We start from the raw sequence: 24,733 nt of genomic DNA on the forward strand, positions 1-24,733 counted from the left end.
CTACCTGTACAGCATTAGTAAAGGACTGAGGAAACACCTGCTTGAACTCAAGTCTCTCCCCACCAGCCAGTGGGGCACAAGACATGTAAACATTATGCCCGGATGGCCACAGCGAGTAAGAAGGATAAGCACACTATTTGCCAACACAGTAGCCATGCACTGGCTAGATCGGTGGCTCCCAAAGACAGAGCGAGGGTCTGTTTGTGTGTTTGTGTGTTCATTTATATATACATGTACACACATATATCAGAGTCTTGATGTGAAGTGAATGAGAAGGGTACAAGAGAAGAAGGCAAGGATTCTCTCATCTGATAAACACTGGCCAAAACAATCTTCCAGCTTCCTCTCACACAGGCTGGTTTAAGAGGTAGTTTATCTGGGCCCAGAGAGGGAACAAGTGATCTCGAGGAAACTTCAAGTGGGGAATGGGGAATGAAGAAATCGTACGGCGGGGACCAGCCCTGGATGTCCAAGTGATTCTTGAGGAACATGGAACTTTGGAGGTTTCTAAGAGAAGGAAGCTGGACCTGCGAGGGAGGGCTGGTGGTGAAAGAGGAGGGCAGGTGACTGCCACCTTGTACACAGGAGATCACAGAGGACAAGTCCATGAGCCACATTTGTTTATGATTTAAACAGTGATTCATAGACTCCTCTTATAGCTGTGCTCATAGACTCCTCTAAGAATGTTTTTAAGCATTGTGTTTCTGTGTCAATTACAATCACATACATGCACACATATTTATATGCTGGGACATCAAGATAAGTCCATTTCAGGGATCAAGTTACAAGTTCCACTTTATAGCCACAATCACTAGCCTCAAGGGATCACTGGGACAACCTGCTCATCTCACCACATTTCCCTCATAAATTTACTCTCCAGCTTCCCTACACAATTATCTCTGCCTCTCAAACCTCACACATCTGTCCCTTCCTCACTTTCAACGGATCACACTCCTTATTTTATGAGGAAATATAAACACCAAAAGAGGACTTCTGCCTTCCCATATCCAAATCCATCAATTTCCTTGCACGTCAGCCTGCCCGCCCTTCCATCATGGTGGCTGCACTGTCCAATGGGGGAACCTCTCCGTCCTTCTGAGTAAGGCTGGCATCTGTGTGTATGCCTGGGTGTCATCCCATGTCACCCATCTGAGGACAGCAGTCTTACCATATCCCCTCCCTCATTCCAGGTTTCCTTCCCATTAACTTACACACAATGCCTTTTTAAAAAGGATTCCCTTCACCCTATATTTTCACTGGGCTATCTCCCCATTCCTCTGCCACCCTGGAGAGTAACTTTCTGTTATGTTATCTGTACTAACAAGTAATCTGTTCTTGCTATCTCATGTTCACTCTTGCCACTCTGTCCCGAACCCAGTTCAGTCAGGATTCTGTCCCCAGCACTCCACCAAAACAACTCTTGCCATGGTCAAGAATGCACTGAATTTTGCCAAATATAATGTGAGTTCTTAGTTCCCACTATACTTGATTAACAGCAATGGCTGCAGCTTTTTACTCCTCCTTTCCTGAGATACTTCCTCTGTTTGGTTTACGGGACCGCCATTCTCTCCTTTACCTTGTCAGCCTCTCCCACCAGCCTCTTCTCTCCTCACCGATCTGTTGACCACTCTGCATCCAAGTACAAGCTGAGAGCGCGCCAGATGACTTGTCTTCACTCACTCCTAGGTGATTTCATTTAATTTCATAGCTTTAAATACCATATGTGCCAACAGTTCTCAAATTAATACCTCTAAGCCCAGAACTGGATCTCCTGTGAAATCTACACAGGTGCACCCGAAAGCCTGCTTGACGTTATACACACGTCCACGAGACAACCCAAGCTCACCACTTCTGGCACTGAATTCTCAATTCCACCCAAACCTGGACCTCCCAATTCTCTTTCCCTTCATTCATCCACATTTTCAGACCCAGATCTTGAGTAATCTTTGAGTTCTCTTCTCCGTCCAGAATTCAAAAATGATTTACTTTTTTTTTTTTTAAGATTTTATTTATTTGTCAGATTGAGAGAGAAAGAGAGTGCACAAGCAGGCAGAGGTAGAGAGAGGAGCAGGCTCCCTGCCAAGCAAGGAGCCTGATGCAGGACTCGATCCCAGGACCCTGGGATCATGACCTGAGCGGAAGGCAGTGCCTTAACTGACTGAGCCACCCAGGCATTCCCAGAATTCAGTAATTACTTGTCACCTCCATTATTCCCCAGCCTGGTCCATCGCATCATAGCTCTCTGCCTGGCAAAGGATTCAGCCCCTGCTAACTCTCTGACCTGCTCTCCTACCCCTTTGGTCACACTGTTTCCCTGGCTATTTTTATAATTGCTTCGAACATGCTTACAGCTCAGAATCTTTGCAATCATTGTTTGCTCTGCCTGGAACTCTCTCGCTGCAAACAATCTCATGGCTTGATTCTTCACATCTGTCAGGTGTCTGCTCAAATACTACTTTATTTAGAGATCCCTTTTGTGGCAGGCAGAATGGTAGGATGCCTCCAATACCGCTGTCCTCTGGTGTACAAGCGCTGCATGATCCTCTTCCCCGGGTGTGAACAAGACCTTTAAAGATGATGGGTTGTCACTCCCGTGATTAGATTACTTGATACAGCAAAGGTAAAGGGATTTTGTGAGTATAATTAAAGTTCCAAAGCAGTTGACTTTGACTTAATAAAAAGAGAGATTCATGTAGATGGAACCAGCTTAATCCAGTGAGAAACCTTTCCCTACCCTTGAAAAAAAGGCAAAGCCCTATTGTGAACTGCGTGTGTGGCCAGTGGCCTGTAGGCACCAAAGACCTCAGTCCACATCTGCCAGGCACTGACTTCTGCCAACACTCAAATTAGCTGGAAGAAGACCACAGGCTCCAGATGAGCAGGCGTTAATTGCACTGTTGTGAGACACAGCAGAGAGCCAATCTAAGCCAGGCCCAGACTTCCGACCTACAGAAACAGAGCGAATAAATGGCTTTTGTTATGAGCCCTGAAATCTGCACTAACTTACTACACAACAGCAGAAATCTACGATGCCTTCTTTAATACAGAATAGCACACCCGTACTTCCTATGCTCCTGATACAGATTTTCCTTTAGAAAACTTGATTTTTCATGTAAGTCATATGAATATCTGAGTATTTCCTCTCCTGGCCTCTAGAAGGTAAGTAATTTAAATTCGTCCTTTGTTTTTTTTTTCCATTGTTGCCTCACAGCAGCCAGAACGGCACCATGCATGTAGCAAGTGCTCAATAAATACTTCCAGAGAGAATGAATACATATGCTGCTTACATTTATGTCAGCACAGGTTATGTCAGACCCCAAAAATGTAACAGCATTTAACTTTCAGTTTTAAATTTTAAAAGGATAATTCTCAAAGTACAAGTATTGCCATTAGAGGAAACCAGCTATATATTTGGAAAGATTCCTGAGTTCTCAAATATGAAAAAAACAGGTTTAAACGAATACCTTGAAAACATTTAAGGAAAAAAGATATACACAATTAGGCATGAACATATATTCACCAAAAGTCATATTAAAATTCATTTCTATTTTTTGGAAGTGTTTCTAGGTGGTTAGAGTCAGGGAAAAAAAAATCATTGATTTGTCCATTTCAGTAACATTTTTAATGGATCCTTTTATGATATCCCTCTGAGTAGTTAGCTAAATGTCCATCAAAAAGCAGTACAGTCAATAGGATTTGTTTCTGGTTGAGCCACCATACCAAAAAATACTGATTATTAAAAGCCATGCAGAAAGTGATTGGTTTCGAACACAGGCCAGAAGTCTCTGTTCTATTTGAACTGCTGAACATGTTAAATCAATGTTGTAGATAAAGACATAAAAGACAGGTTCATCAGATGGGCAACTGACATATGTCCAAACATGATAACTAATATGCCGCACTGACAATCACAAGTGAAATATGGACAGGTGTGGGGGGGGAGGCAAGCAATGGGTCAAAACCAACAGGTTCACTCTTACAATGACAAATGTTAAGACATACGGAATGAGTTTTAAAACAAAAGCTGCAGTTCAAATTAGGCTTGATAGCCCTTCAAGTGGAAATAATGAAGTCAGAGGTCTTGCTTGCCTGTTAGGTCATGCTAGATCGGTCACCAAGGTGCATGGCTACTTCAAAAGGCAGCAGAAATTTAGGCTGATTTAGGAGAAATACAGAGTATAAACAGAAAAGGAAAAAGAAAAATCACAGAATCTCACTATTGTATTCTAGCCTGCCAAGGCCACATCTGGAGGCCTGCATTTAAATATGGGGGCTACAACATAAAACTGGAAAACGATTCCACGAAGAGAGTTCTGAGGCCAAATGGGTTTTTAGAGTAAACCAACTTACATTCCTTCCCTGCAGAACATCTTAGACTCTTTAATATATTAATATTCCTTGTGATTTTCAAAATACAGAGCGTGTTTGTGTATGCATGTGTGTACAGATAGATGGGAAACTACACATGGTTTCTGAGCTTTTCTGAAGGTAGGAGATATGTAGGACCAGAGATCTGTGCCGCAAACTCAGGAAGAAACCACCCAGGCCCATAAGGAACAAGGTAACAAAGGCTGGTGCCTACTAGCTGTCAATAAAGGTGAACAGCTAGGACCATGAGGATACAGAACCACAGGACAAGAAGCAAGGCTACTTGTGCTGTTTTTCCTAGGAAGAAGGAACCCATAAAAATACAAATGGCTCTCAGAAAGACAAGAGGATGTACTTCTGCATTGTTCTAGGACCTACAGCAAAACAGTCTCTGGAGGTAAGGCTCAGGAATATGTACGTGTTTTAAAACACTCTCCGAAGAGTGTAATCCAGACAACCTGGTATCTGCTCTAAGGGTCAGAACTGGAACCCAGAACAGGAAGATCAGTTGGATCTCAAGGAAGAAGGCGAACCAGAACACAGCGTTTTATTATCACAGGAGCGATTCACTCCAGTATGAATAGAGGTGAGGTAGATATCCAGCACACCACAAAAGAAAAAAATTCCTGGATACATCAAGTAGGAGACTGGATGGTGGGACGCTCAAGGTCATGCCCAACACTGCGCACTCAAGTGGGCTGGACGCTATCCCCCACGGTCTCGCTCACGACTGTATCTCAGGAGCAAACACGGAGCCCGGCCCAGTGGTTCTATCACAAATATTGGTGGAAAGAATATATGAACAAGTGAAAAATAAACAAAAGTAGTATCTGGTTCCAAAGTCAAACGAGAAAGGAAGGGGCTATTTCATTCTTCAGAGATCACTAAATATGCATAATTATGAACCATAATCAAGGCTACTTTCAAATATAAGGAGAATAGTCTCTGTAATAATTTCACTTCTTGCCCAGGAACCATCTCTGAGTTAAATCACACCAAAGCTTGCCGTGCCATTCCCCTAGTGAGCATGTGAAAACACACCGCAGATTGCAAATGACTGTCCGAAGTGAGGGGTGATTATGCCAGCCATTATCTACCCTGACAGACTACACTCACTCAGACGGCTGGAAACTAACCTTGAAAATGAGTCCGCTTTTTATAGCCACGGCTCTGAAAAAGGTCCATCAGCCATGTGTTTTATTTGTTTAATTGTCAAAGGAGAACATATGTGTAACTTATTTTAAAAGCACCTTCAGAAACGTGACAGTATCCTGATTGACCTGGTGACTGAAGCCATTTATAATTACGTGGAAGTGAGTATGTCTTCAGACACCATCTTCTTAACAAAGAATACTCAGGAAGATGGACCTTACAGTTTAGAAATCCATGAAACAGAAAGAACCTTCACTCACTAGACACAAAAGTTGACACTGTCAGGCCCCACATTTGTATCCATTTCCTAAACTTCTTTCAAAATACATCTGTCATTTCTCCACAGTAGCTGATCAAACCTGCCACTGAAAAATGTTCTGAACAGGCAACTTGTAGAACAAGCATGGTTTATTTCTGTCAGACTGACTGCCGAAGTGTGAAAGAAACTCATTAAAAATCTCTTACTGTGATCTTACATTGTAAAGTTTTTTTTTTTTTTTCAAAAAGGGAAAAAAGCCCAAGAAAGGAAAGGCAAAGGGGGAAAAAAAAAAAACTTAATGAAGGGTATACTGAGCCTGCAGACACACTCATCTGGTGCTTTCTTTCTTATTCTTCTGTAGTAAGCAATTAGAAAAAGACCAATTAGTCCAGGCATACAGCGTATACACTACCTGTTTGGTGAAATAAAATAACTTAACAATCTTATTTTATGCTAATATTATGAACACCTAATGAAGGAGGGAAGAATACTGTACTATAGGAAAAGCAATATAAAATAAATGGTAGTATTTACCTTAATCTTAAAACGAGGTTCACAGCGCAAGAAGCTTCTCTATAGTCTTCGCTGGCATTGGGTAGGCCCTTGGAAAACAAAACCGCAAAAAACAAATAAATAAAATCATGATACGCCTTGACTCACATGACCCTTTCTTTCTATAAATTTCCAGACTAGGTCTTTACACATGGCAGGTCCTTTTTGGCCGCATAACAAGCTCTATGTGAAGGTTGAAATGATGCCTAATTCCCATCCCAGCCAAATTGTTTCCAATAGAAAACCTTGGCTGTAGGGTGGGTCCTACGAACAAGGATGGTATGAGTAAATCCAAAGAAGGGTCAGCCACCTTAAAGCAGCATCCCGCAAGCTGAGCCATTGTCTGGACCCACTGGGATTTGGTGATGCACAAAGGCCAGCACCTTAAACATCAGGAGGCAGAGGAAAGTGGGATCCGGCAGGGATCTTCCCTGCTTTTCCCACCTATAACCTAGTTCTTTAAATACACAGCATCAACCACAAATGCCTCTCCTCCACCTCCCCTACCTACTCCTACAGACCCCTGGACACGAGTAGACCTTCCTGCTGTAGTCGAAAAAGAGATTTCGGGTCAAGACTTGGCTTTGCCACTGACCAGATGTGCAGCCTGAGCAAGTCATTCTCCAAACCTATTTTCCCACTTACAAAATGGGGATAATACCAGTGTCCAAAGTTTGCTGGAAGAACAAATAATATATATGAAAATGACTTTTACAACTACAATGTGTTACATAACACTCGTTATCCTAATCCCCTTTCCTGTTTCCCTTATTCTATTCGCCTTTGGACAAATTATTACTCCTGACTTGCCTTTTGTCATTGAACCAGTCCTCACAATTTATCTCAAGTTGTTTTACTAAGTTGCCTGATACAGAGAAAAGGAACTAAACTGAATCCCAGCTCTGCCTCTAACCAGTTCTATAATCTTGCGTGAACCACTTAACCTCTGCAAGTCTATGCTTCCTCAGCTATAAAATAAAGTCCAAGGACTAGATGTATGACCTCAAACAGGCTTCCTGCAACCATAAAATCCTATCACTCTCTCCTCGGTTTACAGCCACTTTCAGAAAACATATATCAGGTACGATGAAAATGAATTTATCGATGCATATGGAGATCTAGGGGGAAAAGTTGCTATACCAAGGCTGGTGGTGCTTGATAGTATGACGATTTTGAGAGCAAAAGGGCTTGCCTATTAATTATATAGAAAAACCAGATTGGGGGCCTGCACCCTTTTCCTATGTCCATGTCCCTCCCCTGTGTTGCTCAGCACCCAACCTGACTCATGGCTCCTATTTTCCATCATGTAACTTTTAATATAGATGCATTCCACAGTCCCTGGACTTTTATTTTTACAAGGCAACTTGTAGAGATAAATTGGCCCATAAAATTCCATGATAAAAGAATTATGAAAACAGGTTGTAGAAATCCAACCGAGAACCAAAAAGGAAAAACTATCAATTAACTCTACGGTTTTATGGCGAGAATCTAACAGAATGGGGAGTCATTTTCTTTCCTTTTCTTATTTCACACAGTACCCACAATTTCAGAAGCAGTGTGGTAATCAATCCTTGCTCTTGAACCTATCATTTAAAGGTTGGAAGTCCTGAAAATCATGGTCAAGAGTAACAGTACTCTTTTCTCCATACCTATTTAAAAAAAGAGAGTTTACAAGCCCCCGATTTTGATGGACTGCCCTGAAACTGTCTATCTCCTGAAAATGTTGGGTTTTTTTCTAAAACTAGGTCTACAAATCATCTCGAATGTAAATGACTGGTGGAGAAACATACCTGAGAGTCCTGCACTGAGAGGGACTGTATCTGCTCCGGTATACTGCTGGCGTTCGCCGCCATCTGTTAAGAGAGGCACCATTACAGCACTTAAGGAAACCAAAATGAGACAGTAAGGTCAGCATGCTTACACCAAGTCCCGATTATCAGAGACAATTTTGCATGTAATTTTAAGCTGTTTTTTTGCATCAAAATGTGATCTTTGACAACCTTCACTGGAATCACCTAGGACGCATGGTAAAGATTTCTGGGCCCCGGCTCGCCTAGGATTCAGAATTTCACAGAGATGAGAGAGAATGTGTATCTTCAACAGCACCCTGGGTGATCCTTATGCTTTCAGAGAGTCACTGAGCTAAAGTGAAAATGCAGCGACTATTTGATAGTTTAAATCTGATAGCAGAGAGATGCTCTAGGACCATCTGTTCTTGTCACAGAATTTCGCCTAAAGTTAAAAGTCCCCACTGAAAGGATGTTAGGGTAAGTAACATTTAACCATGACTTGAACTTTAATCATTACTTGAAACAATTTTTTCACTGGATTTAAAAAATACATAAAGATAGTTGGACTTTTAAGACACATTTCCCCAAAAGAAAAGCCAAAGCAATAGGTTATTATTTTCCCTCGAGTTGGAATTCCAATCCTAATGTGATACCAAAAGTATTTTTCCCTCAAGCCTTACTTCTGTGAACTCTGCCCTCAAACAAAACTGGAAAGACAAAAAAAAACAAAACAAAACAAAACAAAAAACTAGAAGAGGAACAGCAATGAAATGAAGAATATATATTATTTTTTTAAAACTACTATCAATTCTAAAATAATCAGAAGTCATCAGAAATTTTTGCAGCAAGTTTTCTAAAGTTTAAGAAATAAAATTCTTATTCTCTGGGCTTCCTCAAAATAACTAGGTTAGTAATGAAGTAATAGGAGGAAGTCTACTACTGTCTGTAATTTACTTTGAAATGCATCAAAAATGAAGATGGACTGATGGACTGACAAAGTATAGTAATGGTAGGATCTACGTGTATGTGGGTGTTCACTGTAAAGTACTTTTAGTGTTGCTATATAATTTTAAAATTTTCATAGTAAAATGTTGGGGGGAAATGTGTAAGAAGAACAAACAACCTATATTCTTTAACCAGCCAGAGGACCTGGGCTTACACCAAATGATCTCTTGTAAAGAATCCTTCAGGCTGACTGAACCCAGATCTGAAGTAAGGTTTGAGATGCAACCAAAACCCACGTTAGCACTTACAGAATATTCTACCTCTAGTCAAAAGACTACTTTAAACTGATTTACTAGAGATGAAAACTTAATGGCATTTACTAGAGATGAAAACTTTTCTTTCTCCTAGGGAGGTCCCCTCTCCTGCCCTGCTTCCTTATTCCTGGGCTATCATCAGAATGGAGAGCTAGTTAACTGGGGGCTGGATCCCCAAGGACCCTGTGCAGCCTCACTCCGAAGGTACATTACCCTGCTGGTAATGAAGGGACCAGCCTCTAGCTCTCACCAGTACACAAGCTATACAGGGGATTCCTCAGGAAAACATGCAGAGATGCACAGGAGTGGTGGGGAGCAAAGTTTCCCGTGCAAAACATCTTCCTTGGCAGCCAATTCCAGTCACCCAAATTTCACCATTATGGGCATACATTTTTAAATATAAAAACTTACAAGAAAACTAACATATTAGGCAAGCGTTATCACAGTGTAATATAAATTTGCTTATTGGAATTTTTTTTTTGTTTGGTTTTTAAACAGTTTAAGAAGCACATTTGAGAAAATGGGGGTTTTCATAGGCGGGGAAGAGTAGAACAGATATTGGGTAAAAGAGAGGGAAAGATCCCAGAATAGAGAAAAGAAAGGGACAATGTCTGCTAATTTCCCACAGAGCTCTAATCTTCTTTTCTATTTTTAAAATTACTGTGGCTAACTAAAAGCAGCGTGTTATCCTGGATTGGAGCCTGGGAACGAAATAAAGGTTATTAGTGGACAGACTAGTGAAATATGAACACAGTCTGAGGTTTAAGTGACGGTAAGGTAGCATTTCCGTCTCTGTTGTGACAAATGTACCAGGCTCATGCAGAATGGAACAGCAGGCGAAGGGGGGATGGGAACTTCGCATTATCTTTGCCACTTTCTTCGAAATATGGAATTATTGCAAAATAGGTTTATTTTCAGAAATACAGATTTCTGATGACAAATCTAACATTTACGACAAAAAGTCAGAAAGCCAGTTACCAGAAATAAGAACATCTTTTAGAAAATGGTGGTAGGAAAGTATGGAGTCAAAGCCGTCTGTGGTGACAAAACCAAGCATAATAAATTTGGAGAAATCGTATCTTTGCCTCCATCTACAAATGGATATAAGACAAACATATATAAGAGTGGACAGGCATTTAGAAACCACGAGGTCCTCAGAAATACACTAAAAAAGCTAACGGCAGTTCTAACAATCAGGCAATAGCAATGAGTAAACGTAAGCAATAAATTTAGCTTTCGCATTGTGACTAATCTCCAGTAAAATTAACTCAGCCTAAATCCACACCCAATTTATTTTCTCCTCAGAACAAAATACCAGAGTCAGGAAACAGAACATTTTCACAATTAACCTCATCTAGATTCTGTAATGAAATCCCTCAGTCTAGCTCTTATGGCCTTGGTCAACAAACCTTCCCACCTGGCTCCATGACACTCGATTAAATCAGGACAATTTCTCCAAGAGGTTTCTGAAACCCCTTTCATGGTTTTTCTTCTTCTCTCCCTCTCTTTTTTCTTTCTTGAGATTTCTGACATTTAAAACAAATTTTCAGAAATTTTGAGCACACAACCTTCCTGGACTTCAGTGTGGACTTCTGGATTCGGAGCAAGTGGTGTGCTTTTCCCAGCCAGTGGTTCCTGATCCTAGCCACGTATCAGAATCACATGGGCAGTTTCCTACAAATCCGGGTTGCCTGGACATCATCCCCAACTCCCAAATCATGATTTGAGGGCTAGTTCCAGGCATCTGCATTTTCAAAGCTTTCAGTTTTTCTGATGTGGAGCCAAGGCTGCAAACCATTTGTTTTCATGCCTAACAGAGGGGCTTCTGTAAAAAGAAGCTTCTTTAGTAGAAGCCTTAGCAAATATCTCCCTTATTTAAAGAAAACCCAAAGAAGGTAGGAATGTAAAGATAAAGGCAATTTTACTTTTATACAGAAAATTAGGATATAAAGCAAAACGGATTTTAAAAATTATAAAACATGTATTGATTATTTTCAGAATCTGACAAAAACAGATTCCCAAATCACTGGTCAAAAAGATCAATAATGAGGTAATAGTTGAAAGGTTTTCTATAACACAGGATGGCATACATGCTAGGAAACCCCACCTAAGGAAGGCAGTCTTGCAAATATCTCTCCTGACCCCAATCTCCAAAGAGATAAGCTTCCAGAAAGCAGGCTCTCTGCTTTGCTTTTGTATAATTCTCACAATGCCACAGTACCTAATACTCCTTCATGTAAAAAATCAGGCACAGATGAAATATTTGCTCAATTAACTTAATTATTAATACTACAGTTACACTAACAATATAGTCAGCTTTAAGTTACCACTGACTTCTGCCATCCAAGTGGAATATTATAATAAATAAATGAAATGAGCATGAATTACCTATTTACTACAAACTATGAATTACTAGTAGGTTGTAGTTAATACTTTGCAAGACTATTTCTAAAAACGTCAGGTTAGGAACACAGGAGGACCAATTTTACTACGGGTTTGGCTATGAAATCTCAAGACAAGTGGTATAACTCAGTCACTTTACAGGTTTCACTGGAAATTCTCTTGGATTTAAGAGGATCTCCAAATATGGCTGAGTACCAGGCACATCTTACCAAGGCCGCTCTACCAAACATCCCACCCTGACCTCCTTCTCCAATGAATGCTGTAATACCTGGACATTCTACCTTATATGTCCCAGGGGAGCCAAATTGCCCTTTACAAATAAGCATCTAAAACGCTCCCCCCTTTATTGGAGCCTCTTACTCTGTCTGAACGTGGAACTACCAAGTAGGGCTCCTGTCTCTGAACTTCAGCTCAATTACATAACATCTTCTGATTATTTTCCCCTCACCTCTGACCCACCCACAAATATGATACGCCTTTTCAGGCACTTGTTTAATGTCCATTTCAGTGTGTGGGTATTCATGTCACCAAGGAACATGTACAGAGGTTCTACTAGAAGCAACAGGAGCACAAATATGAATAAAATACTAGCCCCATCTTCTAGTGCTTCTAGTCAAGTAAATAAACTGCAATTTAAATGACAAGCATTCTTGAAAAGCTTATTAAAATGTAAACACAGGCATTTAAATGTACCATTTGGCACAGATAAGCATTTTCATCCTCAAAGATGTTTAACGGTATAAGGTACACTGTCAGAGGCTCTGTAAATTGCCATTGCTTTTTTATTCTCAGCTTTACTGAGATACAACTGACAAACAGAAATATGAGATATTTAAGGGGTTCAGCTTTAGGTAGCAGCTATTAAAAATTCAAAATCAGATTTTGTCAAATGAAGTAATCACAGTTCTTTTAATTCCTTCAGTTGCACATGTGGCCCTTGACATGCAGACACAAAATGTGAGTGGAATGCAGTTTATCATCCTAATCTCAATGCCCACCAAGAAGTTAATGGTTAAATAAACCATTTCAATCCACCCAGAGGACTACAACCCGGCAATTAAAACCAGAGGCAGATCTACACAACAACTAACATGGGAAGATTTCTAAGATAGAATACAAGTTGCAAAAACGAAAAAAACATTTTTGTGGAGTCACAATGTTGTCCACCTGAAACGAATGTAACATGTCAACTATACTTCAATAAAAAATAAGTTTATGGTGTTTATAATCCCATTCACATTGTCAATAGGATATAGATTTCATTATTTACATATTTGTATATAAATGAGCAGAAAAAAAAAGTCTGGAAGAAAATACTGCAAATTTCTGTCAGACATAGGATGAGAGGGGTAACAAAATAAAAGTGGTTCTTTGAGTTTTTCTACTTAAGTCTTCCATACGAAGAATTTTTATTAAGTCTTTGTGTCCCTTTGAATAACACCTACTCTGACCAGCCCATTTAAAATTATAAAACCCCCTACCACATCCCTGTACTTCCCACCCACTATTTTTTTTCCCATTGCTTCTATTCCATTGTAACAAACCACAAATTGATTTATGGAGGCTGTTGCTTTTTGTCTATTGGCTCCTGTCAATATATAAGCACCACAGGAACAGGGATTTCATGGTTTTTTTTTCCTCACTGACGTATCCCCAAAACCTACTAAAACAATGTGCATCGTGTGTGTGTGTGTGTGTGTGTGTTGCCTACTTACACATTCAATAATTCTAATTCCTCTTGTAATAGATAAATACTTTTTGCTTCACTTGCAAAAAGTGAATTCAGGCGAGTGGCAAGTCAGGGAGCTACTTTAATTAAAAGTCCAAAGGCTAGAGGAACCACCATTGTAGCTGCTCTTAACACAGCTCAAGATACTGAGATGCCAACCTTGAAAAACAAAACAAAACAACTGGCCTGAAAAGCTATGCAAAATCGTAGGTGGGGCTGATTATTCTTAAAATGTGGCACGAGTGTTTACATTCAAAGACATGAACCCTCAAAAATAAGGCTATCTATGTGTTCCTTAATTATAAACCAGCATGGGAACAGACATACCGGCCTCTGGGAAATCAAAGGAGTGGAAACACAGAGAAATGCCTAAGACTTTCAAATCTCACCCAAGAAGGTCGATAGCAATGATGATTAACTGACAGCATGCTATCTGTTACTCTCCCCTATCTATGCAGAATGATATTCTTGCCAAAAAGATACTGTTAATAGCCAAATAACAGCTCAGTTATCAGAGCAAGTTCCTCTAGCACAGAGGAGGACAGTGTCACAATAAACTTAAATCCTCAAGAGGAAAGACCCACACCCATTAGTCTGCACTAGGAAAGGCAGGGTTCGGTGGATATGTTGCAATAAAGACATCCCATAGTGAACCAATACAAATGCTTTCTGCATCATGCTGCTACTTGAATCACATTATTTTGTTCTATTTCTAAGCAGGATGGACATAGTTAGAGACACTCTAGGAAACAGATGAAAAACCTTGACTCTGCACTTCACTGGGGGTAAAACAGGAAAGTAGGCAGGGAGAGAGCAGAGTGCATGACACCCGGTTACGATCATCCTAAAAACCAGCACACATGTGAAGCTAGTGGGTAGCCAGTGGGTGATGGGAGCTCATCACCGTGGTTTGTAACAGAGAGGGATAAATAACTTCTTTGATGAAGCTTGTTATTTTATGTACAAAATGAAAAGATTTATCCCTATGATAAACATAGGAAGAAACAGGAACTGAAGGACAGGTAACAATGGGAGGCAGGCAGACTGAAAAATCCCTAGGGAAGGCCTACTGGAGTGGCAGGAAGAATGAAGAAACCGGAGGGAGGGGAGAATGCTGGGAAGCAATGGCTTGCCCCTCCATGGGCTCTTCTCAGAAGGGTCTGCTGGCTACTGCCCCTTGTGGTGGAATGGAAGATTTACCTCACTACATCAAAATGAAATGTCTGCTAATTAAAAAAAAAAAAAAAGTTGGGGTGGATATCATTTGTAACCTAAAATCTTCTGTTTTCTTAATGAGAATTTATCAAGGCACATATTAATTACTAGGTCTGTAAAATATCTGGAGCTATTTTAATATGCTCAAATTTTCTCTAGGAGAAGTAGCCAAGTCTTTTGAACTCTAGTCATCATTAGGCATTAGGGTAATTAACCAGATGGAGGAAGTAAAGTTAATCAAAAGATGACCAGTTCTCAAAGGGAAGCTGAGGAGTGTTCCTTGCCTACTAAGCGACCCAGGAGACTGCAAAGCCAAGACCAACAGATTCAATGTCAAGTTTCCAACTATTTTAAATCTGCTTTATTGTAAACTAAAAAATCTAAGAAGAGATTCTGCCTGTGTGCCTACTGTGTTTTCTAAAGGACAGTAATAGAAAGAGTTGAGATCAACAGAATCCTAAGTTGAGCACCCAGTTAACATTTATGTGCATGATTTCCTCAAACCTCAGAGCAATTTAAAAGTAGTGTGATCATGACCATCTGACAGAGGAGGAAACTGAGGCTCAAAGAGTAAAGTCACCTGCCCCAATTTATAAAGCCCAGAAGTAACTCAGACAGAATCAGGATGTGCAAAGTCTACATGCCTTTTCTTCTCTGCTACTCCACAAGAACAAAATTTTGAAACTCTTTCCCCAAATGGGTCACACTTTGACCTGCAAGGGGCAGTGGAGGCGGGAAGGGGGAAGCAAGGGTGAGTGGGCAAAAAAAGTTTTAAATAAATAACCACCACTCACCTCTGGGTTTTCTTCTTTTAGTCTTCGTGACTGTAAAGCAATTGCAGATCCATTAATACACGCACACAAAAAATGCCACAAAAATAAAACGTGCACAGGTTAGCTCACCATCATCAATGTCCCTTACCTTTTCTTGAGAAAAAGCTGCCTTCCCCTCTTCACTTTTCTCGTCCATCTCGTCGTCACTCCACTCCCAGTCACCGTCCTCGGTTTTATGAAGGTGACCGCTTGATCCAGGAACTCTTCTCACCTGAAGCAAAACACAGCGGCCCGATTCTTCACTGGTGGAACACGAACAGAGCTCACTGGGACTGCAGCTTGGGTCATGCAGTGCACGCCTACCCCGAGCACACCCTCACTGGTTATGAATTCAGGGATGGCGATCAGTACTCAGAAAGACCACACAGCCCGCCGACTCCCATACTTGTCCTCTTTCTGAAACTATTGTGTTCCTGAAATTCATCACTACACACATGAAGAACAAAATATTTTGGACGAACACCACGCACATCAGCCATCAGGATCAAACCCATCTTTCACTTTTGCTTCGGTTAACACGTCATTAACTACTACACATTAAAGGCCATGTGGCTGGCTTCAAGATTGCCTAAGGAAATGCAAGTGAGCAACAGACTGCTGACAGAGGGAAGTCAGGGGAGTCAGGCAGCTTAATGAAGCAAAGGAATCCAGGGGTGTATCAGCAATCTAAAACTTACGTTGTCAAAAAAAAAGCAAATACCCTTCTGTTGCCATCCTGCTCTTTTCCAAAACCTGACATCACACTTATTTTCCCAGGATTCTGCTCACCTGAGCAAAACAAAACAGCATCAGACGATTCTTAACACATCTCGTAACAGTTTTGAGACTTGGGGGATAGCTAGAAACAGAGCAAGATAATCAGCAACCATGCCAGATCATCTAAACAGATTATACCAGTCTTCTGCAAGAATTTCAAAAAATTTTTGAACTAGGGTAGAGATGTGATTCAGGAGTATGCTTTCCAAATGCCTGGTGTGGGTGAAAAAGCAAGACTTTTTTAAAAAGTCTTTTAAAAAAGGACAGGGTGACTGAGAATGATGAGTCTCTGACCAAAGTAATTTGTCTTAAAAAAAAAAAAAAATGGACTCAGACATAATTAAACAAAGCAATGTAGCAGATAAACATGTGAACATAACAGCCAGGATCCACTGATTGGGAGAAACTTCAAGGGGAAAGGGACCTTGGAGATGGTCTAGTTTTACCCCTTCATTTTACAGATGAGGAAATGAAGGTCCAGAACATGACTGAAGATCACAGGGCCATAAGGACAAAGTTAAAGGAAGAAAAGAGCCTTCAGATTCCCATTCAAATGTGAGACTCAGGGGCGCCTGGGTAGCTCAGTCACTGAGCATCTGCCTTTGGCTCAGGTCACGAACCTAGGGTCCCGGGATCAAGCTCGCATTGGAGAAGCCTGCTTCTCCCTCTCCCGGCTTGTGCTCCCTTTCTCGCCATGTCTCTCTCTGTCAAGTAAATAAATAAAATCTTAAAAAAAAAAAAAAAAAAAAAAAAAGTGGGACTTACACCATCGAATGATGACTATGAAACTGAAGTCATCTAAAAACATCCTGTGAAGACTTTGAAAGACTATAATGGGAAGAAAACACAATTTTCCATAATAGAAACTAGTTAGTTATATCGTGGAAGCTTCATTAATCCTAAGGGAAATACCACAGACCTTAAATGTAAAGTTAAGTATTTACATACACGTTCAGTTAATGTCAATTCAAAATCAACACAGGGTCGGGGTTGGGTATGTCTTAAAGACATTATTGCATGGAACCTGTAAAAACAAGCCTGAGCATTTGGTCTAGAAGATCTGAACCCCAACATGGAAAGTTAAAAAATAAAAAAACTGTTATTCATAACTACAAACAGTTATACTCAATCAAAAAAAAAAAAAAAAAAAAAAAGCTTCTCTCCATTCCAAAAATAATGAATTCACCTTTGAAGCAACCCCTTCTGTGCTCGACATAAGATTTTTTTTTTTCCGTTTACATTTTTTGAATCATTGGAAAAGACCTAATGACAGTTAGTGATTTTAATGTGCTAATAGATGCTGGCAAAGTAGTGTAGGGAAAAAATGCTGAAATGCCTCTAAGACATTCAGAACAGACTGCTCTTTAAAACTATAAAGAAATGGACAGAGGGGCACCTCGGTGGCTCAGTGGGTTAAGCCTCTGCCTTCGGCTCAGGTCATGATCTCAGGGTCCTGGGATGGAGCCCAACATGGGGCTCTCTGCTCAGCAGGAACCCTGCTTCCCCCTCTGCCTCAGCCTGCCGCTCTGCCTACTTGTGATCTCTCTTCCTCTCTCTCTGTCAAATCAATCAATCAATCAATCTTTAAAAAAAAGAAATGGATAGAGGAAGGGAAAATAATTCCTTTTCTTTTTTTTTTTTTAAAGATTTATTTTAGAGAGAGAGTGCACACAGACAAGGCGCAGAGGGAGGGGAGAGAGAATCCCAAGGAGACTCCACGCTGAGCACAGAGCCCTATGTGGGGCTCGATCCCAATACCCCAAGATCATGTCTCTAGTGGAAACCCAGAGTCTGATCCTCAACCAACTGGGCCACCCAGGTGCCTAAAGAGAAGTAATTTTCTGTTGACATACACAATAAAATTATTTTCTTAGCAATACTAATCCTGATGATAGCAAAGAAAAATCTGTGTTAATGACTATATCAAAAGAGAAAACACTGTTTAATGACTACATTAAAAGAATTTAAAGCTGTGTCTATTACAAAGCATACTATTAACTAGGAAGTGAGAAAACAAGGAAAACTGTATCAGAAACAGAACTCTACTTTTTTTTTTAAAGATTTTATTTATTTAGTTGACAGACAGAGATTACAAGTAGGCGGAGAGGCAGGGAGGGAGAGAAGAGGAAGCAGGCTCCCGGTGGAGCAGAGAGCCCAATGTGGGGCTCGATCTAGGACCCTGGGATCATGACCTGAGCCGAAGGCAGAGGCTTTACCACTGAGCCACCCGAGCGCCCCAGAACAATACCATTACCAAAACTGCAATAAAACAAGCATGGCTGGTGAATTAGTATTCTTCAAGTACTAATACTTAAGAGAGTACACCAGGGAAATCTCTGACAATAGAGATAGTGCAGCCTCACATCCTAAAATTTCCTTTATGCCCCTTTTCCTCTGCTTACAAGATCTGCGGGTTTTGTCTCTAGAGGCAGGATCCAGCCACAGACAGTAAAATGGCCACCTTCTATTTTATTTTAGAACCCTGGCTGTCTCCCTCCTAGTTTTACTTGCTGGGAGAGAGAAAGATAAAGCAACATGTCTAAGATTATAGGCTCAGGCACTGAAAGAAATGGTGGTGTGGGCCTTTAAGTAATAAATACTGAACAAATAAATGTAGAAATTTAAGACAAAAACATTATAAAATCTAGGTGGCAGAAAATATTGGTATAGGAGTCGCGAGAACAAGAATACGGATCGGTTAAGGACATCCTTGCCATTTACAGAAAGGAAAAGAACTTGCAGTATAATTTGAAACCTGGGTTTCACAGTGTATTTATGTGACACTGACCTCCACTGAAAAGACCAGAAAGCAATTCCGCAAAGTGACATCTCTGAGGGGAGTTTGCAGGGACTCCGGGAAACAACTTCCACCTTTCAAAGCTCAAGCAAATAAGTTTCACATACTTTAACAAACAGGGTTCTCATTTAGGAACTGATGAATACACTACAAAATAAAAAAAAAAAATTCAAAACAAAGATGCGTAAAGGTTTCTGTCCTTCCCCATCTCCTACCACGACAAAGATGGGGGTGATTGTTGCATCGCTCTCATTCAGCTAAACAAATTCATCACTTAGTAAAGCCAAGAAGTGATAGCTGGGGATTTAGAAAAAGAATCGAATGCTTCTCAGAGAAAGGATCTCAGTCATGAGCTCACAAATTCCTCAGGTCCAACAGTGAGGTTAGACAAAGTTCTGCATGCAGTAACATTTATTCCCAAGACTGGGCATAAAATACGGTTGAGCAGTTCTACTGATTTGTTATTTTCCTTCCTTTCTCAAAACCCCATCTTTATGAAAATCCATTTTAAAAAATGAACCAAAGTTTGGATTCCCACCAGAAAACAAGTCAGGTGCAGACAGACAGAGAAACAATGTGCCTCCTGAGCTACTGCTGGTTGTCGAGCCAGGAACAGGGAACGGCAGAACAAGGGGAAGTCCCTGGAGTGGTCTAGTGTTCTCAGTGGTGACCCTCTCAACACGAGCTTTCGAGAAATATCCACGACCCAGGGTCTCTGCACAACATGTCACGTTGACTCCCGGCCCCTGATACCAGAACAGGAAAAAAGGTATGAAGGATAGACAGAAGAAGACAGTCAGCAGATAGCCATCTAGACAGGGTGTTGAAGATGTTAGAAGTTCAAGTGTCTTTCTATAACAAAGAACGAATGTGACCCAAAGGAGTACTGGCCAAAATTTAGCAGCATTTGTTCAATCCTGCATGGCCCCTCTTTCAAAGGCACCTGCCAGCTGCTCCCACGACTACATTAATGTCTCCCTGGAGGTAGGATTTCAAAGTCTCCTCGGAATGATTTCTCCATTGGTGGGAATCCTGTGTTCCACTTCTCCACCTGTTTACAGCCTGACCACAGCCTGAACCTGAGTGATCCAGACATGGTAGAAAGCAATACCCATTAACTTTTCCCTTATCAGGCATTCTACTGACCAGAAGAATTAAAAATGTTTCTAATTAATTGCAGTTTATAACACCTTTGAGGTGCTGCCAAGGAAACAAAAAGCCTTCCAAATTACCAAAAATAAAAAATAAAATTAGGGGCACCTGGGTGGCTCAGTCTGTTAAACACCTGCCTTTGGCTTGGGTCATGATCCCGGGGTTCTGGGATTGAGCCCCCACATGGTCTCCCTGCTCAGCAGGGAGCCTCCTTCTCCCTCTCCCTCTTTCTACCACTCTGATTACTTTCTCTCTCTCTCTCTGTCAAATAAATAAACACAGTCTTTAAAAATAAATAAATAAAATTAGACTACATTTTCGGCAGGAAATATTTTACTGTCCTTCTATCTTCTACTCTGACATTACATCCTACGACCTGACAGCTCCATCCCAAGCCTACTTCCCGGCCTCACCGTGCTCTCTGGCCCTCGGCCCTCCCTCGCCTCTTCCCTCAGCCCCTCCTGGCTTCACCCCATCTTATAAGGTCTGGAGCCCACAGCTGACTCTGCTTTTGCTGCACGTACCATACCCCTCACCCCTGCCCCCTCCCTGGACAAATCACACCTGGGTGGAAATCCGAGGGACTCAGTCCAAATACCCAGCCTTCCGTCCTGAGCACATGGGAGACTAGCCATGTGCCCAGTGCCAAGAGAGATGGTGGCTGGCCACTCCTAGGCAGGGTGTCAGGACGGCCACAGCCCTGCCCCTCGAGGTGTGGCTCCCGCACCGGCAGCAGCAGCATCACGGGGGAGCTTTATTAGAAAAGCTGACTCGGGCCCCACTCCAAACCACTAAATCAGAATTCCCTTTCGCAGGAGCTTCAGGGGATTCATATGCTCCTTCAGGCTGGAGAAGCGCGGTGCCGATCGATCACTCTTGGGCTATTCCCTCTCCCTAGCCCATAATACCGGCTGTTGTTGCTGTAAGTTAGTCACTGTGCTCTGAGAACTTTAAATACCTTAATGAGTTTAATCTTCAGGGTAGCCTCAGGCACTGAGAATCACTGTGCGCCCCCATTTTTCTGAGGGAAGACTGAGGTGCAGGGAAGTGAAACACCTGGCCCAGCCCATAGAGCAGGGAGAACCGGGGCCAGGACGGGAGAGCAGGAGTCTGACCCCAGCCTTCCAGGGCTGGGCTCTGCTACTGTGGCTCACAGGGGAGCCCCATCCTGCCCACCTCCAGTCACCTCCAACAGCTCCACCTGCCACCCTCAGGGCACCCAGTCCGTCCAGCCTCTGTCCACCCCTCTGACACGATTCTAATCAGCTCCTTCACACCCTCCACCCACCTTCGCCTCTTTTCCTCTTGTGTGAAGGAAAAACGGATCCCCTTTCCTCTGAAAGCCAACACCTCCTGCGTGCTCATTTATGTACACACTTACTCATTCCTTCAAGAAATTTCCAGCCAGGCCCTGCTCCTCTACAGCCACCAGAATCACATTCAGTCTCTCCTAGACTTTCGCCCCAAAGCGGGGCAGGCTTGGATTTTGTTTCTTCCACGAGCAGTCACTCCATCCCTCTCCCCTCTTGCGCTTAACATTTTTCTGACAAGATTTTTCTGAAGATAGTCTCTATTCACTGTCTTTGCCTGCTTGGCCCATCCTCACTCTTTAATCTCAATACAAAAGATCATCTGTCCGGAGCAGGCCACCCAGACTGCCTCTCCCCCACAGGATTTCATCACTTCACCCTTGTGTCCTGGAACGCTCCCCTCTGTTGGCCTAATGCTAGCTTGTCGACACGGCTGAATCCCATTCTTTTCCTTCATGCTCTCTCCAAACCTGCACCGCTTCTCCTTCTACTGTTCTCTGTCCTTCCGTGTCCTGCTGTTCTTTGTTCCGTCTTGACAGCACACATGGCTGCCAGACACGGTCTCCTCAAGAGAACACAAGGTCTCCGTGGCCTCCCTCCTCTCATCTAAGCTGATGACCTTGGAAACGTCGTCTCCCAGTCTTGCTTCCGAAATGCTCTGTGGGATACGCATGTCCGATCAATTTCTAGCGAGCCGTCTCCAACCCATTCATTAACGTGTGACCCCCAGCCTCACTGGGACACTTCTCTAGGGCTGTCGACCTTCGCAAAGATCTCCACGCGGGAGCCAGCTCGCAGCGGCTGAGGAGAGTCCACTGTTAAAATCTCACAGCGTTTGCAAGGCGGTTGACCTTACACTGGTCGCATAAAATTGGCCCCAGTAGGAGTATTTATACACTGGAAATTGGAAAATTGTACAAGTTAGGCTCTGCACTCCTCCCTCACTGCTGAACTCCCTCAGCATTTACCAGCACACCACGGGTGGTGAGACTCACCCTATGGGAATGTTATAAATTCTGACCAAGACATTTCACATGAGCTTCGTAGTTATTCCTGGGAATAGCTATAGTTTACAATGGCAAATACCTCAGTTCTATTGTACAAGCCTCTCAAATATCACCTTTAAAAATAACACACCTTTAAAATACGTGCAAACTGATTTTTACCGATCAAACATATACCAGTCCAGGCATAGCTGAGGGAGGCAATTATCTTCATGTTATTTAAACCGGCACACACGGCTTGGGATAACATTTATTATGAAAAGCATCATGAGGAAACATGGTGTTCTATTCTTCTTTAATGCAAATGGAAGCGAGAAGAGTGACCCCTGAAAAATTGTGGTAGATGATGCAAAAATTGGATCTGTGATGACTGGTGCCAAGACTGCAAGTCGAGAGACTAAATAATATTGCTTAATACAAAGTTAGAAAGGAAAACAAACAATGTATTCTCAAATAAAATTGTTTTTTATAACGTGTTATTTAACATAGTTGCATATAAGTTTTATCGGTAGGTATTTTCTTCTTCTACGTCCCTAAGTGTTCAATGTGTTCAAACTCAGCAGAACTCTTTTTTTTCCCCCTAATCTTTAGATTTGGAAAATAAAGATTCCCTTATTTTCAAGTTACCTTTATAATTAGGGATGTACGATAAATTCTGCAGACAAGATCAAGAATTTTACACCTGACAGATTTTCTGTAAAATGGAATACATATCTCTGCCAGTTAAAGCATGGAATTAAGTTCTCAAACTTCTTGTAAATATTAATATGACAGTAGATCCATAATAAACATAAATGTCACTGAAAAAGTATGCATTTTGTTTATAACAATTTGGAATCTTGATTATTTGATAGAATATGAGAAAAGTAAAGTGTGAAAGATAGAAAAGTACTAGTCTAGTTTACCTCTGTTTGCACATTCTCACCCCAGAAGCACAGAAATAAATAGATGTATTACTTCTACTAAGCATCTCACTATAAAAATTGTCTACAGAAACTGTCTGCATGCAGCTTTCACTGGGCAGTGGTTTAATAAGGACCATACTTCCTGTAAGTTGTTTCAAACACAAAGTATTTAAAATAAAATTCCATTTCAGGTTAAAATGAAACAGCGCTTCTGAAATACCATTCCCCCTCCCCCACCCCTTGTCATCTTGGCCAGGGGGCACAATCATCTAAAGTTCTTAGCATGATGTCTGGCACATAACAAACACTCAAGACGTGACAGGTGCTGTTATCACTAATAGATTTCCTCTTTCTCACAACCCAAATCTATCAAACGTTATATCCTGCAAATTCTACTTCCTCCACTGCTGTTGTGTGAGATCAGGTCCACCTTCGACACTGTTTTTTTCGCCTCTCCTGTTAAAACAAACTGTTTATCAACCTCCTGGCCACTCGTCTCCTGCCTATTTTATCCTTCATAGAGCCCTACTCACACATGAGCACTTCTGCTAAAAAAATGACAAGAGTTCATGATTGCCTGTAGAAAGAGTCCCAATCCCTTAATATCCAAGTCCCTCCACACCCTAGCTCCAAAAGACCTTTTCAAGACATTTTTCCCACCATATCCCTTAAGACACCCTGCAATCCAGTTATGTACAAACGACCATCTTCTCTGATATGTATTATATACTTGCCCTGACCTGATCTGCCCTTTGACATTCTCTACTTCTCTCCTTTCTTCTACTCCAAGGAGCTTTGGCCAATTCTCCCCAGTGGCATTTGTGCCTGCAACTTTATGCTGCCTTACTCTGTACTGCATTTAATGGATGACACACTGAACCAGCCCGAGCCTTTTTTAAAAATATCACTCATGTATTCACTCAGTCAGCAAGGTTTTATTCAATAGCTATTCTGATGGCAAGTTGGAGACAAAAGATAAGCTGAAAAAAAGTCTACACCACAGAGTAGTACACCATCCAGAGAGGTGGAGAGACATATAAGCTAAGGACGTCACTAAAATGGGCATGCCCCAGGAAAGACGGGAGGCTGCGGGACTGCAAAGGAGAGGACAGCCATCTGCTGAGGGGCTGCCCCGGAGGCTGGTCGGTGAAGGGCAGTAACAGCTCCCCAAACACAAGGCAGAGACACTCTTCTACCTGGAGAGAAGGTAAGAATTTACTGAGTTCCGCCCACTCGGGGGATGGGGCTG

At 41.7% G+C, this 24,733-nt stretch overlaps 1 protein-coding gene across 4 annotated transcripts in view; it reads right to left on the bottom strand.

Annotated features, from left to right (window-relative positions):
• STK39 (serine/threonine kinase 39) overlaps positions 1–24,733 on the bottom strand; it is a 297,147-nt gene that overhangs the window by 108,482 nt on the left and 163,932 nt on the right. For 3 of the 4 annotated variants that reach the window (XM_032880371.1, XM_032880374.1, XM_032880372.1), the window contains 4 exons: positions 15,649–15,771; positions 15,522–15,551; positions 8,122–8,184; positions 6,314–6,381 (listed from right to left, as the gene is read on the bottom strand). In XM_032880371.1, the coding sequence (XP_032736262.1) occupies positions 6,314–6,381; positions 8,122–8,184; positions 15,522–15,551; positions 15,649–15,771 (284 nt within the window). The remainder of the gene's footprint in view (positions 1–6,313; positions 6,382–8,121; positions 8,185–15,521; positions 15,552–15,648; positions 15,772–24,733) is intronic. The other variant, XM_032880373.1, reaches the window with a different exon arrangement.

This window comes from Lontra canadensis, unplaced genomic scaffold (genome assembly GCF_010015895.1).
Source record: "Lontra canadensis isolate GAN:19392208 unplaced genomic scaffold, GSC_riverotter_1.0 scaffold69, whole genome shotgun sequence".
Taxonomy (NCBI): Eukaryota; Metazoa; Chordata; class Mammalia; order Carnivora; family Mustelidae; genus Lontra; species Lontra canadensis.